This window comes from Morone saxatilis, unplaced genomic scaffold, assembly GCF_004916995.1.
Source record: "Morone saxatilis isolate NCDOM2014 unplaced genomic scaffold, NCSU_SB_2.0 Contig14, whole genome shotgun sequence".
Taxonomy (NCBI): domain Eukaryota; kingdom Metazoa; phylum Chordata; class Actinopteri; family Moronidae; genus Morone; species Morone saxatilis.
In genome coordinates this window covers 14,540,406-14,553,791 of record NW_023339696.1, presented here as the reverse complement: position 1 = coordinate 14,553,791, position 13,386 = coordinate 14,540,406, and the positions used below count along the sequence as shown (strand labels likewise).

At 40.2% G+C, this 13,386-nt stretch overlaps 2 protein-coding genes across 2 annotated transcripts in view; one reads left to right on the top strand and one right to left on the bottom strand.

Annotated features, from left to right (window-relative positions):
- Positions 1 to 872: 872 nt before the first annotated feature.
- Positions 873 to 3,149, bottom strand: LOC118322749 (protein PET100 homolog, mitochondrial). Its single transcript, XM_035654520.1, has 4 exons — positions 3,006 to 3,149; positions 2,732 to 2,818; positions 2,570 to 2,602; positions 873 to 2,271 (listed from the first exon to the last, which is right to left on the bottom strand). Exons 1-4 carry the CDS (start codon positions 3,030 to 3,032, stop codon positions 2,182 to 2,184), a joined length of 237 nt encoding a protein of 78 aa, XP_035510413.1. The 5' UTR covers positions 3,033 to 3,149; the 3' UTR covers positions 873 to 2,181.
- A 976-nt stretch (positions 3,150 to 4,125) lies between these two features.
- The window catches only part of brd4 (bromodomain containing 4), a 25,745-nt gene continuing 16,484 nt past the window's right edge, over positions 4,126 to 13,386 (top strand). Inside the window, exon 1 of the mRNA XM_035654519.1 lies at positions 4,126 to 4,219. The gene's annotated coding sequence lies outside the window, so the exon portion shown is untranslated. The remainder of the gene's footprint in view (positions 4,220 to 13,386) is intronic.

Genomic DNA, 13,386 nt, shown 5'->3' with positions numbered 1-13,386 from the left:
GATAAAAAAGATAAATAGGTAGGTAAGGTGCAAAGAGTTGTAGTTGCAAGATGGTGGTAATAGTACTGATGACATGATGGTAGTGTTATTGTTAATAACAGTATATAATGATAATATTAATAATATTTATAATAATATAATAATAATATGTATATATAATGACTGATATCTATATATATAATATATAATATGATGTCTTAGGCGCTTTTTACAATGTTGTGTTGTAACCATTGACAGTATATTGTTGTAACAAAGTGCAAATATATCGGCAAAGCTACATTAATACTAATTAATTTAAAATAAATCAATAAGATCCTGTGCGATTCCTGGCTTTTTTTTAATATTCAACTAGTAACTATAATTTTCTGTGGGTGAACATTATTATAATCACATGGCTTCCATCACATCACATGAAAAATAGTATTCATCAGCCTCTCACATTAGTAAAATATATTTTGAATCTCACTTTAAAAATGAATGCAGCCATGAGAAAGAAACAGCTGCAAGAAATAAATAGGCCTACACACACTCTATCTTGCCAGTGTTGGCAAATACATTAGAGTATCATCTGATGAGCCTTAAGAAAGGCATGTCATCACTTCATCAGGACAGATGAGAAGTTCAACAGTTTGTTAGTGTCGGGACACAGCCAAGACTTTAAGAGTGTTTTGACAAACCAAACCCTCTCAGATATAGTCATACTTAGGAGATCAGGTGGCTGTGCTAGTCTAAAGACGGTCATTTGCTTTACATGATTTTTGTTGCTTTTGCACTCCAACCAACATCAATCAATGTAATCATAGGATGTGCAGCACATCTCCATATCCAAACACAACCACATTCAATGAGCAAAAACATTCTGTTACAATAGGTGAAACAAAACCAACAAATGACTTTAAAAAAAATAAAGCATTTAAATAACAAGATGTTAATAAGAATTATACACATAATCAGTACCCTCGGCTCCTTCAACTTTTTTATACACAGTGGATGTAACTGGGCTTTTATGACAGTGATAAACAGAAAAATATTACATAATGTCAATGCATCACACAACTGACACAACTAAATCCTCGCTGGTGAAGCCAATTGTTTTACAATGTCACAAATTGATACCCTATGCGTAGCCAAGGTGTGACAAGTGATTTCAACTTAAACATACCTGCAAAGTGCAAAAATCCCAAAGACAAAGAAACATTCAATGCATCAGTGCACAATGTATAAGTATACTCTTTTATATAAACTACTGTTAACAAAAAATCTGAATATCTTAGCTAGTGTTTGCCAGAAGGTACAAGGAAGTGTCTAAAACAAAGTCTGATTCTTTGGTCTGATGAGACGAGATGAGCTTTCATCATACTAAGAAATGTTTGATGCAGACATTACCAGAAAAGCACTACACCCACCATGAAGTTTGTGGTGGTGGTAGTATTGTGCTGTAGGTATGATCAGCAGCAGCAGGGAGACGTTACAATGAATGCAGCAAAATACAGATAAATAACAGAAGAAAACCTGCTGCCCACCTACCTCTGATAGTGAACTGTGACCTGAAGTACAATGTAATTCAGAATAAGACCACCCAGAGCATAAAGCTAAAGCCTCCCAGTCTTTACAACATAGGCTAAAGACAATAATAACTGCCATGGGTCAAATATTGATGAATACTTAAGCAACCTGTTACTTTGTTTTTTATTTTTGTGCTTAAGATTTGAGATATTTGTTTTACACTTTGGTATTAAGGTCTCTTTCTGTTGATCTTGGTCAAAAATGTCCAATTACATCAACTGTGATACAATGTTGTAAAACACTAAACATTGGAAAAAACTCAGAGGGGGTAAATACATTTTATGTGCACTGCACCTCACATAATAAATCATGGTAATTACATTACATCCAACTGGATATAAAGCTCAAATAATTACAGTGTAATCACAGCAACTCAACTGATCAGGCATCCAAACAAAATACACAAATAATTCTGGCATTTGAAAAGTCTTGTGTGATAAAGTCACAAACTTAATAAAAGGTACATTAGACATAGTTTATCCCTTGAAAACACCCAGCACACCTTTGGGATTTGTTAAGTTTTCAGAGATTTCCAATGTGTCCACTCAAGTCCGACCAGTTTTCTGAGATAATCCTCCATTGGTGGTGCTCAAAACTCGCTTCAACATAATATCCTCAATTTTCAGATTCCACAGACCTCTCTTTTAATATCCGCTGCTCCTTACGAACACGCATTCGCTCTTTGAAGTCCTCCAACTCTTTCCTCTGAAAATAAATATGGCACAATCATTAATATCAACACATTTTGCTGTCGATTTCAAAATGAAGAGAAAAATGACTCTAAATACAACAAAGATTTGCAATCTTAAGGTTGAATCATGGTGGAAAATGGGAAATAATAACAATAAATGTAGGATTATTAGCTTTTCAGTTACCCAACTGTTAAAAAAAGAAAAATCTTCATGTATGTATTAAACTTGGTTTTACAAGTTAAACTTGTGGTGTATTTTTTGAAGTTTTATTTCCATGGACTGTATGGATGAGCTCTGCACATTACACTTACATGCATTCTTTCGTCAGGGGGGAAGATCTCCCTCTGGATACCACAAAAGATGCCATCATAGTACCGAGAAGGACACATTTAATTATTATATTATTACAAGACTACCAAGTCGCAGTAAATGGACTGATATGTATGATCAAAAATATAAGTAGCATTACTCACCTTTCTCTTTATTACGTACTCTTCAAAGTACTCTGCTTGATTGGAGACCCAGAACATGGCCACAGGAAAGGACAGATACAGCATCATCTGTTCAAAACAAATCCAAACAGAGCAGCTGGTGAGTGACAGTGGAAAACTGTTACCTCATGTGCACAGTGGCCTTATGATAGAGCTTTGTTAGCGAGATCGAAACAGGAAACCTGGGCCGACTTGTACGAGATCAAGCACTGAGATTAATACATATTAACGTTGTTTTAAAATGAGTCCTACTTACTCTAAACACCTCTATTTTAACACCCATTTTCACATCGACTCCGAGCCCACCGCGGTGAAATCATCCAACCATCGCCAAAGACCTTCAAATTACTTCCGGGTTTCTAGAAAGTGCAAGCACTTCAAAGCCAGTGCGCATGCGCGTGGGTTGTAAGAAATAAATATTTTCAACACGGCTGAAAACAAACAAATATGTGACGTGCTTTTCCCTATATATTTTTGCAGCTTAATTAAATAGAATTTGGAGATCTCAAAATCTGAAAAAAAAAAAATCTCCAACTTCTGGATCACAGCTGACCTTCGGTTGAATAAAGGCATTTTGCACAGTGGTTGTCCACTAAGAGGCGCTGCAAACCATTGATTTTGTCAAGATGTCCTGTCTCTGTGCATTTAATGTAAGCTTTACATTAATTATCTACAAAGAACCTAACACTGGATGTTATCCAACCCCGTTCTACTTACCATTAATGTAATAAAACATTAAAAAAGTGACTGAGTGAGTTGATAGTAACCTTATTTTTCAAATATATTTAAATACAGTGATATTACCAAACACATTTAACTGTATCGTCCATCTCATTTGAACTCAATTTTTTGGAAACATCTGTTTTAAACTAGTTTTTCTTAACTCTCACCTAGCGTAGGAAGTTAAATCAGATCTAATCTGATCAAAAACATACAGAACAGAAAACTGCCTCTGAAGGTTAGTGGGTCTAACGGTGGACACTGATACTTTTGGGAACAACTATGGTAGCTGTAACGTGAGGATAAAGACAGGAGAACCAGACGATGAGGATAAATACTATTATGTGTAGTAGTAGAAGCTGTTTTTGTGTTTATTCCTTGTCTGGCACTGATACATTGATATGCTCTGAGAAGTTGATTTTACAAAAACAGTTTATTAACTTGATTTTAGCGCCGTGCAGTACCTTTTTTTTTTTTAAAAAAAAAAACAAAACAAAAACAAAACAGTCCCCTGTATTTTCCAAAGCACCAGTGTCCCTAAATGTCCCGTTTTGCCACGTTATCCCGGGGCACAGATAAGACACCACTTCTCCCCCTCAATCGCCGCTAAAGTTGCGGTCGGTCGGTCTGTGACGCGCTCTTTTTACGTCCTCGGCGAAAAGACCTACGCGTGACGTCATCGACAACGAGAGGTGTTCACGATCCTCGGAGAGAAAGATCCCGCGCGCCCTGGCAACCTGATAAACCCAGGTAAACGCCGTTGTTTCAAACCATTATTCTGCCAGTCGTCTTGTCTCGGTGAACCGAATGAGTAGACAGCGAGAGACGCGGTCACAGCAGTGTAAAAAAAAAAAAGGGGGCTCAAGAGTTAACGCTGGTGCCCGGCGCCCACTGAGACCGTTCACTTGCACGGCGGCCTGTTCTGGCTAACTAGCTTGCGAGCTAAAGCTAGTTGGCAGTTGTCTTATCAAAAGACACAATAACCGCACCTACGTTGTGTGTCCGTCTGACACCCCTTGCCTGTCTCGCCCACCGTTTGCCACAATTGCGCCACAAATAGCCCAACAAACGCCGCTGCGACCACCGTGTTGGGCATCTATTGCTAGTTCGCTCGTCGACCGTCTTGTGTTGTGGGAGACGGTGACGCCGTCACGGTGATGATGGCGCACACTCAGACTGAGGCTATTTGGTGAGAAAGCGGCCAGTGGAGCGGAAAACACAAAAATACGACTGCAGTGTTTATTGTCCGGAGCTCGCCGCCACGGTGTTGGTGACAGAATATCTCCCATCTTCGCACGGTTTCAGTTTTGCTCTGCACAGAACTGACGTCCATTACGAAACCCAGGCAATAATCTGTGCCCTGTGGCCTAAGCTCCTCGACGATGGTCGCTCGCCAGCAGTCATTACTTTGCAATTTATCGTTTTTATTCGCCACATCTGGTAATGGTCCCTATCCCAGACAGATGTGTCGGGGTTCGCAGTGTTCATGTGGTTGGTATTGTAGACACAAAGCAGTGGTGTTCAGCCGACTGGTGTGCTCAAACAGATCATGCAGAGGCCCGTTACTTAACACACTGTCCCTGCTGTTTTCCTTGCAAGAGGAATCCTCGATACTACAGTTTTATTTCTTACTGTAATTGTTGCCTATCGCTTTCAGGTCTTTGTAATGGAAAACACTAATCTACCTACAGTCACATGGTTGTTTTTTGGATAGGCTTATTTGCCTGAAAGTGCACCAAAGTGAAGCAGTTTAAAGCTCTTGGCCAACTGTGACTGCTTACTCATGTATTTTCTTTGCCACCCTCTTTAAACAGTGGTTTGTCAGTCTGTTACCCACACCTGTATGTATTGGGAGTGAATGAAAGCTGTGGGGTTTTGTGAGGAAGTTCTGTGTGTCACTGGTTTTGGTATAAAAGTGTTCTCACTATCTACACCTTGTAAGTGTGTAAATAAAGAGGATGAATTGTGTCAAAGGGCACTCAGTTACAAGGTAAGCAGTAAATCAAACAAGGTCTGTGGGCTGACCTATTAATCACGTTATTTTTTTCTCCCAATGGAAATTGATCGACTCAACAGCACCGTAAGATTGTTTGTTGTGTAAGACTATGTCAGAGTGCTTGCAGATACCAGGAATGATTAGGGTTCATAGAGCTGAACTATTCATTTCACCTTTAAAATAGTAGTGATGATTGTTGGTTTTCCATTTCAAACTCACGAACCGCCCAAAACATTTGTAGGTTTCTAAAAACAGCTAGCCCCGACAATATGTGTACTACATAATCTACAGACTCGGGTGAGTCCGTCCGTCCGTCATTTTGGTCATTACCATGTCCTATTCTAAAGAACACACTCTTCTCGCCCCCGTTTTTCATTTTCTCCTTTATTATTTTATTTTTTTTTTGTAATTCCTTTTTTAGGTTCTGTTCTCTCTGGTTTAGTTGCCATGGTAACACCATCCTTGGCCTAGTTGTGAATGACCTCTGAATGAAAAGGAGAGTGTGTGGTCAGGGAACAAATGAGCGAAGCAAACAAAATCTATTTTAGTGTGTGAGTGCATGTGCTTCATTTATCACTTCTGGATCATTTGTGTCTTTGTCGTACTGGGAAAAAGGACAATATTGACGTTTTGTTTTTATTTTCTGCTGACCAATAATTTCTATTGCATTTTAAGCTAAAACCTATATTTTCTGTTTGATTTCTAAAGCCATTAATGACGGTCTGCTCCTGAGGCCCCTATTGATAAAGGTTTTAATGTCAATAAAATCACCCAATGTAATGCCAATCACTGGTTCATTTTCTTCCTGGTCATTACTTTTATAGAAAGCATAATCGCCACTTCAAAGCTACAGTTTGCTTGTTGGTCATCCATGTATTTTTTTTATATAAACAAAAATGTAAATCATGTAAGGTTGATAATATGATAACATATTCACACAGTGACTTTGGAAAACATGAAAAAAAAATTAAATGCTTACATCATCCTTTGTTGGTTAGATTAATACATAGTGTATTAATCTAACCAATAGACCAATAGGCTGTCTGTATAATATTACACATGAATAATGCTTTTAATAAAATATGCTGTTGAATTTGCAGATTTTCAACAATATTTGTCTGAGATTTATTTAGAGCAGACATTGATACGGTCCAGTCGTACGTGAATCACGTCACACCTCACAAACCTTTGCCAAACACGTTCTTGCGTCACAATGTTCTATTAATAATGTCTGACACATTAGCATGTCACCTTTTTAAGTTGATATAGTAAACTTGTGGGCTTGTCATATTGCTTATTGACACATGCAGCAGTTAGAGAGCAACATTTGGAGACGTGTCGCTGTGGCCACCTGGAAAATGTAAGTCCCATATTCACTCTCCTCTATTTTAGTCAACTACTGAGTAAAATAGTTAATACTTTTGTTGCTAAATTCTCCACTATGTTCACCAACTAGTCGTTAATGGTGTCTGCCCACTGTATGGTGCTGAGCTAGTTGTGTCCAGTAGGTTTTTAGAAATTCTTCGTTGCCCGCTTTGGTTGAAAACAAAGCTATGCGTGAACCAAAACAGTGAAGTTGTGTGTTGACAGCTCAACAATGAGCGGAGACCAGCTGTAAAGCTCCATAAAGCAGAGGGGAGCTTCAGATGTGGGTGGTAATTCTCTGTAGGTTCATCACTACGAACATCTCTTCTCACATTGTCACATAGTTTTCACATTGTGATTTAATACATTATTACTGTAGACATACTGATTTTATATGAGCTTTAAGAACCATTCTGAATACATATTATTTCAGAAGATTTCCCTGTTATACAGCGCTATCTAAAATGCTGGCTATTATGTTTTGAAACTTAGTTTCCATGAAAAAATTTAGTAATTCTTCCTTTAAAGTCTAGAAAATATAAAAACAAAGTATTTTGTTTAAAATACATGAGCTGAGGTTGAAGTGTTAATACATTTATGGATTGCTAAGGTTCTGTGTCTATGGTTGACATAAAAATAAGTTGAAAGGTCACTAATCAGGGACAAGGCCCAGATATACTTTGCAAGTGAAATCTATAATAACTTCTAAAGTCCATAGGTAGTAAGTCTGAAGATGCTTAAAGAGTTACTATAGTAAACCTTTATAGTATTTCACGTCCGCAAAGTCGGAGGACTCACAAGAGACAGTTTATAAATGGTTAAAATCAAAGCAGCCTAATCTGACTGTTAGTGTCTTGCATGATGATAACATCAAGGTTATTTCTTCAAACTTCAGACAGCTTCTTTCAGAGCCAAAAAAGATTCAGTAGCTGGCTAGAACTCCTTGAAACAAGCAAAAGGCAGATTGGTGGAGTGATCTGGGTCCAGTAAGAAGACTGGAGAGAAGATGCGGGAGATGCTTGGATTGTCGTCTACAGGTTGTTAAATAATAAGAGATTTTCTGGGTGTAAAAAAGATTTCAGTTAAGGCACAAATAACAAAGGTTTTTGATATTTTTATATTGTATCTCTTTAACCATCCTTATTGTTTTTCACAATGTATATCTGAATATACACAAGTGCATGCTACACCATGTCAGGTTGGCAAATTGCCTGTTCTCTGTTTTCTCTACTCCGGGTCCCTGTAGATTTCGCCTACTCCAGTGCTCTGATGATTAATGGAAGCACCCTCAGACTTTCTCGCAGAGTCTCATCTCTGTGTGCGCTGCTGCCTTTCCGTCTGACCCAACCCCAGTGTAAATGCAACCCTCTCCTTCGCATTCCCCCTTCCTCTCGCTATCATCCCTCCCTCCCTCCTTCACTGTGTCTGAATACAGTCTCCCCCCGCCCTTCCAGTGACAGGGCCATCGGTTTGGCCTCCTCTGAATTGCTGTAGGTTGGAGCTTTGTCACTCTGGCAGCTGCTTTATTGTCTTTGGGAATGGTGCATATGGCACGTGGACAGGGAAGTGGGTCTGTGAGGACGCGGAGTCTGGCTGCAGCGCAGATGAGCTGCTGTGTATTTCGTTTCGGAAAACCCAAATGAAACACACACCAGTCACCTGACAAGTATACATTGCACATGGCGGCTCTTTACTCACCTGATCTGTCCGGGGTTTGACATCTGACTGCTTCTGAAACTTTGTGGGTGTGTGCCTATTTGCATTCACGTGACACTTACGATTGAGAGTTCAGTGGTCAACTTGCCTCTAGTAGCATATTAGCTACATAGACCTATAATGTGTTGGGTTTAATGAACTGCGATGTACACTAAAATGCAATGTTTTACAGTTTAGGGAGTTAGGGTTAGGGTTATGAGTCATGAAATGTCTCTACACCTCTCATTTAACCCTAACTGGGAAATGTGCTCATGTTCTGTCTTGATGTTTGGTGAACAGGAGGTTTAGTGCTTCTTTAACAGAGTTAAGAGGCTGCATTATCTGGGTGGGTTGGACATTGGTACAGGGTCTTGGTATGTCACATTTGTCTCCTGAGATTGTATCTTGAGTTGTGATTGATGTGCACATATGTTCCCCAACTTGTACCATCCCCCACTCAGAGAGTTCCCTGTACATTTTGGCCCTTTACAGGCATTATGCAGGTATTATTAGGCAGCATTTACTAGCACTTCTGTATTTACCTGGCCTACTAAGAACTAGATTTTTAGTTTTTGTGAATTATTTTATTAGTTCTTTCCCTTGATAAGATCTGACGAAGCTTAAAGCATGTGGTCACAGTTGTATCCACAGTTAAATTTGTCTAGACATCATAACATTACAAATGAATATTGGCAATAATCCAGTTAATCTGATTAAAAGAGTTCTGTACTTCCTGCCACCAGTGCAGTGCGATAACAGTCATGAACATCATTACTGGAGGTTGCTCTGCTGCAGGAAGGCACAGTGGGTGGCCTCACTCTTTTGTACTCCTTATGTCACACTCTGTCTGTGTTCACCTCAGTTTTGCTGTTTCATATCCCCGGTTTGACCGCTACAATGCCCTACGTTATGTCTTGCATTCGGATTATTGACTTTTCACCTGCAGTTCTGAGCTGTGCGTCCTCTGCCTTCATGCAGGTTGTTGATAGTACAGTTCACTAATTAGCTCACAGAGATGGATATCGCCTTGTATTTATGAGGTATGGTTGAAGGTTTTTTTTTTAATTGTAACTATTTCCTAATTTTTAATTAGTTTAATTGTGGTGCTACAATAATGACATATTTTAGGCTAGATTTGAGATACATGTGATTTAGGGTTGCTGCTGTTCCTTTGATTGCAGAGTTTATATTATTGGCCCAGTAGTACTATGTTTTCTTTTTCTTCAGAAAACAACAGTTTTTTTTTTTATTGGACTAGTCCAGCTAGAATATGAATGTGGGTGATATATGAGGAAAGGATAAGGGAGCCTCTAAATTGGTGGGGGAAGGCACATACAAGATCAGTGAGGGAAGAGAGTGAGTGGGGGTGGGGCATGATGAAATGGACAGAGGAAAAGACAGGAAGGGGGGTGGGGTGTTAAAGGTGTAAGAGAGAGAGAGAGAGAGGAGAGAGCAAGGACCTCAAGCTATTGATGGGGAAAGAGGGGAGGGGTGGAATGAGCAAGCGCGTAGGAGGGAGGGAGGGAGGGAGGTGTGTGTGGGCTGAGGGTCATCCTGAATGAGGAAGCAGACAGGCCATTTTTACTGTTTGAGTACTGCATGCTGCGCTGCCTGTGGCTGGAGAGAGGTGAGAAGGCGAGCCCCAGAGGGAATAGAGCGCTTCCTCCCAGGATCTTATCGGAGCCCGCTCCGTCACCCTCTCCGCCTTTCCCCTTCTCCTCCTTGTACACCTTCCGCTTGCGGCTTGTGTCCATTTTAAGTTGGGGGAGGGGCCTGGGAGAGGTTACACACAATGGAGCCGAAGGCCTGTGGCAACTTGGGCGTTGTAGCTGCTGAGAGGGGGGAGGGGTAGAGAGAAGGACCGGTTCACCACCAGCTAACATGCCTGCCGCCTGTAGGCCCCTTACCACAGCCTTTCCTCTCCTGCGCGGGCTGGGTCACTGGGTCCAGACCCAGGGGCTTCTTTCGTAAAACACCAGCAGTACCCACAAGGACAATTGGGGGATAAACTGGGGATACTCATACGTGTTCCGGTGCGGATTTTAGGACATACATACTGGAGCCTGAAGAATAAATCTCGCCGCCGGTGTTTTTGGATGAAGAGAAAAGAAAAAAAGGACACAAAAACAAACTTCTGTGTCAAAGTTACTTCTTTGTGGCCCTCCTTTTTTGTTTGGTTTTTCGGGGTTTCTGTTTCTGTTACGTCGGCAGTTCCAATATGGATTTCGACAGAGGCCCATGCCAAGTTTCAAATGATTCTGCGTGGAATTTTTCCAAAAAACTGGGACGCCCTGCCCTGGAAACAAGAATGTGCACATTTTCCAGGTCTCTGTGAAAACGTAGATTGTTATCCGTCCGGTTGTGGCAGTAGACCTCTACCCAATTAAGTTTTTCAGATATTGTAACAGTCAATGAAGTCTATTGTCCTATTTAAATATAGTCCAATTCACAATAGCGCTGGTAGCAAAGCAGGAGCCCGGGAAGATGTAAATTTAAAGATTATTTACTTGTAATGTTTTGGAATATCGCTCGTGGTTTAGCACTATCTTCCCTAGTTTTTACGTGGTACAGCACCAAACAAAAGCCAGTTCAGCTTATATTACATTCCTGTTTTGTGTTTCCTGTTGGAGAAGTTCAGTATAGTTTCCACGATTTCAGCCAAAAGGCCCCACAAACCCTACCTCCTGGATGAAGCAGGGCCTCGGTGGGCGCGGAAGGGACCTACAGAGGCAAGAAGGGGTCTTTGTGTGTGTGTGTGTGTGTGTCGTGTGTGTGTGTGTGTGTGTGTGTGGCGGTCATAGAAATGTCTCCTGCTTCCCGGTAGGGTTTGGCTTGCACCAGCTGGAAGTTTAGCCTGCAAGAGCTGGCATGATTCTTGTCATTTCCTGTTATAATGTGCCTTACTCATGGTTAGTCCATTCCAGTGACTGTGTGCTCATGCACTGACTCATATAGTAAATGATTGTAATCAATACTAGGCAAGCTTCTTTACGTTTGCGACCTTGTGATGAATTATTGAAAACAATGAATCTTAACTGGTTGTAACTGGTAGACACCAGTTTTAATTCTTTGTGTTTGTGGGATTTTGAACCAGCGAGAATATAAATGCAGTACACGGGTGAGGAAGTGGATTGTTACCATAGAAACCGTGGGAACATTTGTGTCAGAGGTTCTCAAACAAGGTAGCAACAGACCAATCGCATATGAAACAAGTGGACGAAGTTAGGTTAATTAACTTTGCTTAATGTCTCTTGGAATATAATACCATTGGCGGTAGTCAGCCCCACACTATACAGGTCAGAGAGATGTAGAGGGGCTGTTATTATACTCTGTACATCACTTCGATACTGTTGTGTATGACTTCTGTACAGTCATACAGTGTTTTTCCATAACGGCATTTTGTTGTTATACTGTGGGTGTATAGTTTGAATCGTGGTTCAAGCTGGTAATACTGTCTTAATTGTTGAAAATCACTCTGTAGATTGGGATTCAGTGTCAGTAGAAGCATAATTGATTTTGAAAGGAGAAAATAAGATGTTGCATCGGGACATCCTTGAGTAGTTATGCAAATTATAAGCTTAACCTTTCCTTAACAGATCATCAGACACATTAGCGATGAATAAAAAATCATCAAGAGTTTATGTAATACATACACGTATTGCCTTGATTAAAGCTTTATTTACACAGTTGCTTAGTTGAGCAGTTAAAGTAATTTTAAAGTAAAGTTCCTGCTCAGCCTGTCGTTATGTACAGAATAGATTGGAAATATATAAAAGATTAAATGCACTTCTTGGCAGCTTAGTGGTTTTATTGGCGAGCGTAATATGCCTTGACACACGTCCATGGTTGGCCCTCTGATGCCATGGGTCATAGTTGAGGGTCTGTGGCTAACCGTCGCCCATAATTTTTCATGTGGTCACTACCATTGGTACTAGTTGACCCTTAATAGAAGACAGTTGTGTTGAATAAGCGGTGGAAGCAGTCTATGAAAGATAGCTCTCAGAATGGCTTTGAAGCCTAGTGAATCAATAAGTTGACTCATTCAGTGCAGTTTCTCACCTACGTCTCTTCTTTGTACACAAGTTAAGAAGACCATAGAGTGTCAATGCCACTGCAAAGCAGCTGCCTATCAAATGTTAATGGAAAAAGCAGTTATGATTCTGAATGTGTCAGCAACAACCAGCAAGGAGACTGGAAACTGAGTTAATGTGTTTATTTACATCACATGTCTCATTGTTCAATATCTTCAATCAATAAATATCTTCCAACTTCACAAAAACAAATACTTGTGGACTTGAACAGATCACGTATAATGTTAAGTTACTTACAAATTAACTTGCTACACACTAGGGTTGGCGATTGGACGAAGATATCGGCTGGTTGTGTGTTTTGGCAGATTTTTTTGTCTTTCTATTTGCTAATTTAAAGGCCTGCCTCCGAAGAAGGAAAGCCGACACTGAGCCAAAGAACGAGTGAGAGGAAAAACAGCGGTAGAGCCAGTGTAGTGAATTAAGGGTTTATTTCAACTAGTTTGACAACAGAGAATATAGTTATAAAGTGACTTCATCACGGGGAAGATGAAGACACAGGAGAGGTATGAAGGAAGTAGAAGTAGAGGAGCGAGGGAAAGACGGCACACACAGCCATAATATTTTCACATCTAACTCTTATGGTTAGACACCAGAGCTGGTGATTGTTGGAACAGTGTAAAGACTAACAGAGATAGGTCGGTGAGTTTTATTGTGTTTCTGTTAAGTTTGAATGAGGTGTGTTGATAGATGATACGATTGCTTAATAAGGTCTTAGTGTGTTGCAGCAACCCCCTGATACTGTTTGTCCCACAAGGATGTACATTCGCTCC

Excerpts from the sequence above, each read along its gene's own strand:
- LOC118322749 (XM_035654520.1), bottom strand. The coding sequence starts at position 3,032 with ATGGGTGTTAAAATAGAGGTGTTTAGA. Across the intron at positions 2,819-3,005 it reads TTAAAATAGAGGTGTTTAGA|ATGATGCTGTATCTGTCCTT; the intron begins GTAAGTAGGACT and ends TGTTTTGAACAG. Across the intron at positions 2,603-2,731 it reads AGTACGTAATAAAGAGAAAG|AGGGAGATCTTCCCCCCTGA; the intron begins GTGAGTAATGCT and ends TGTGGTATCCAG.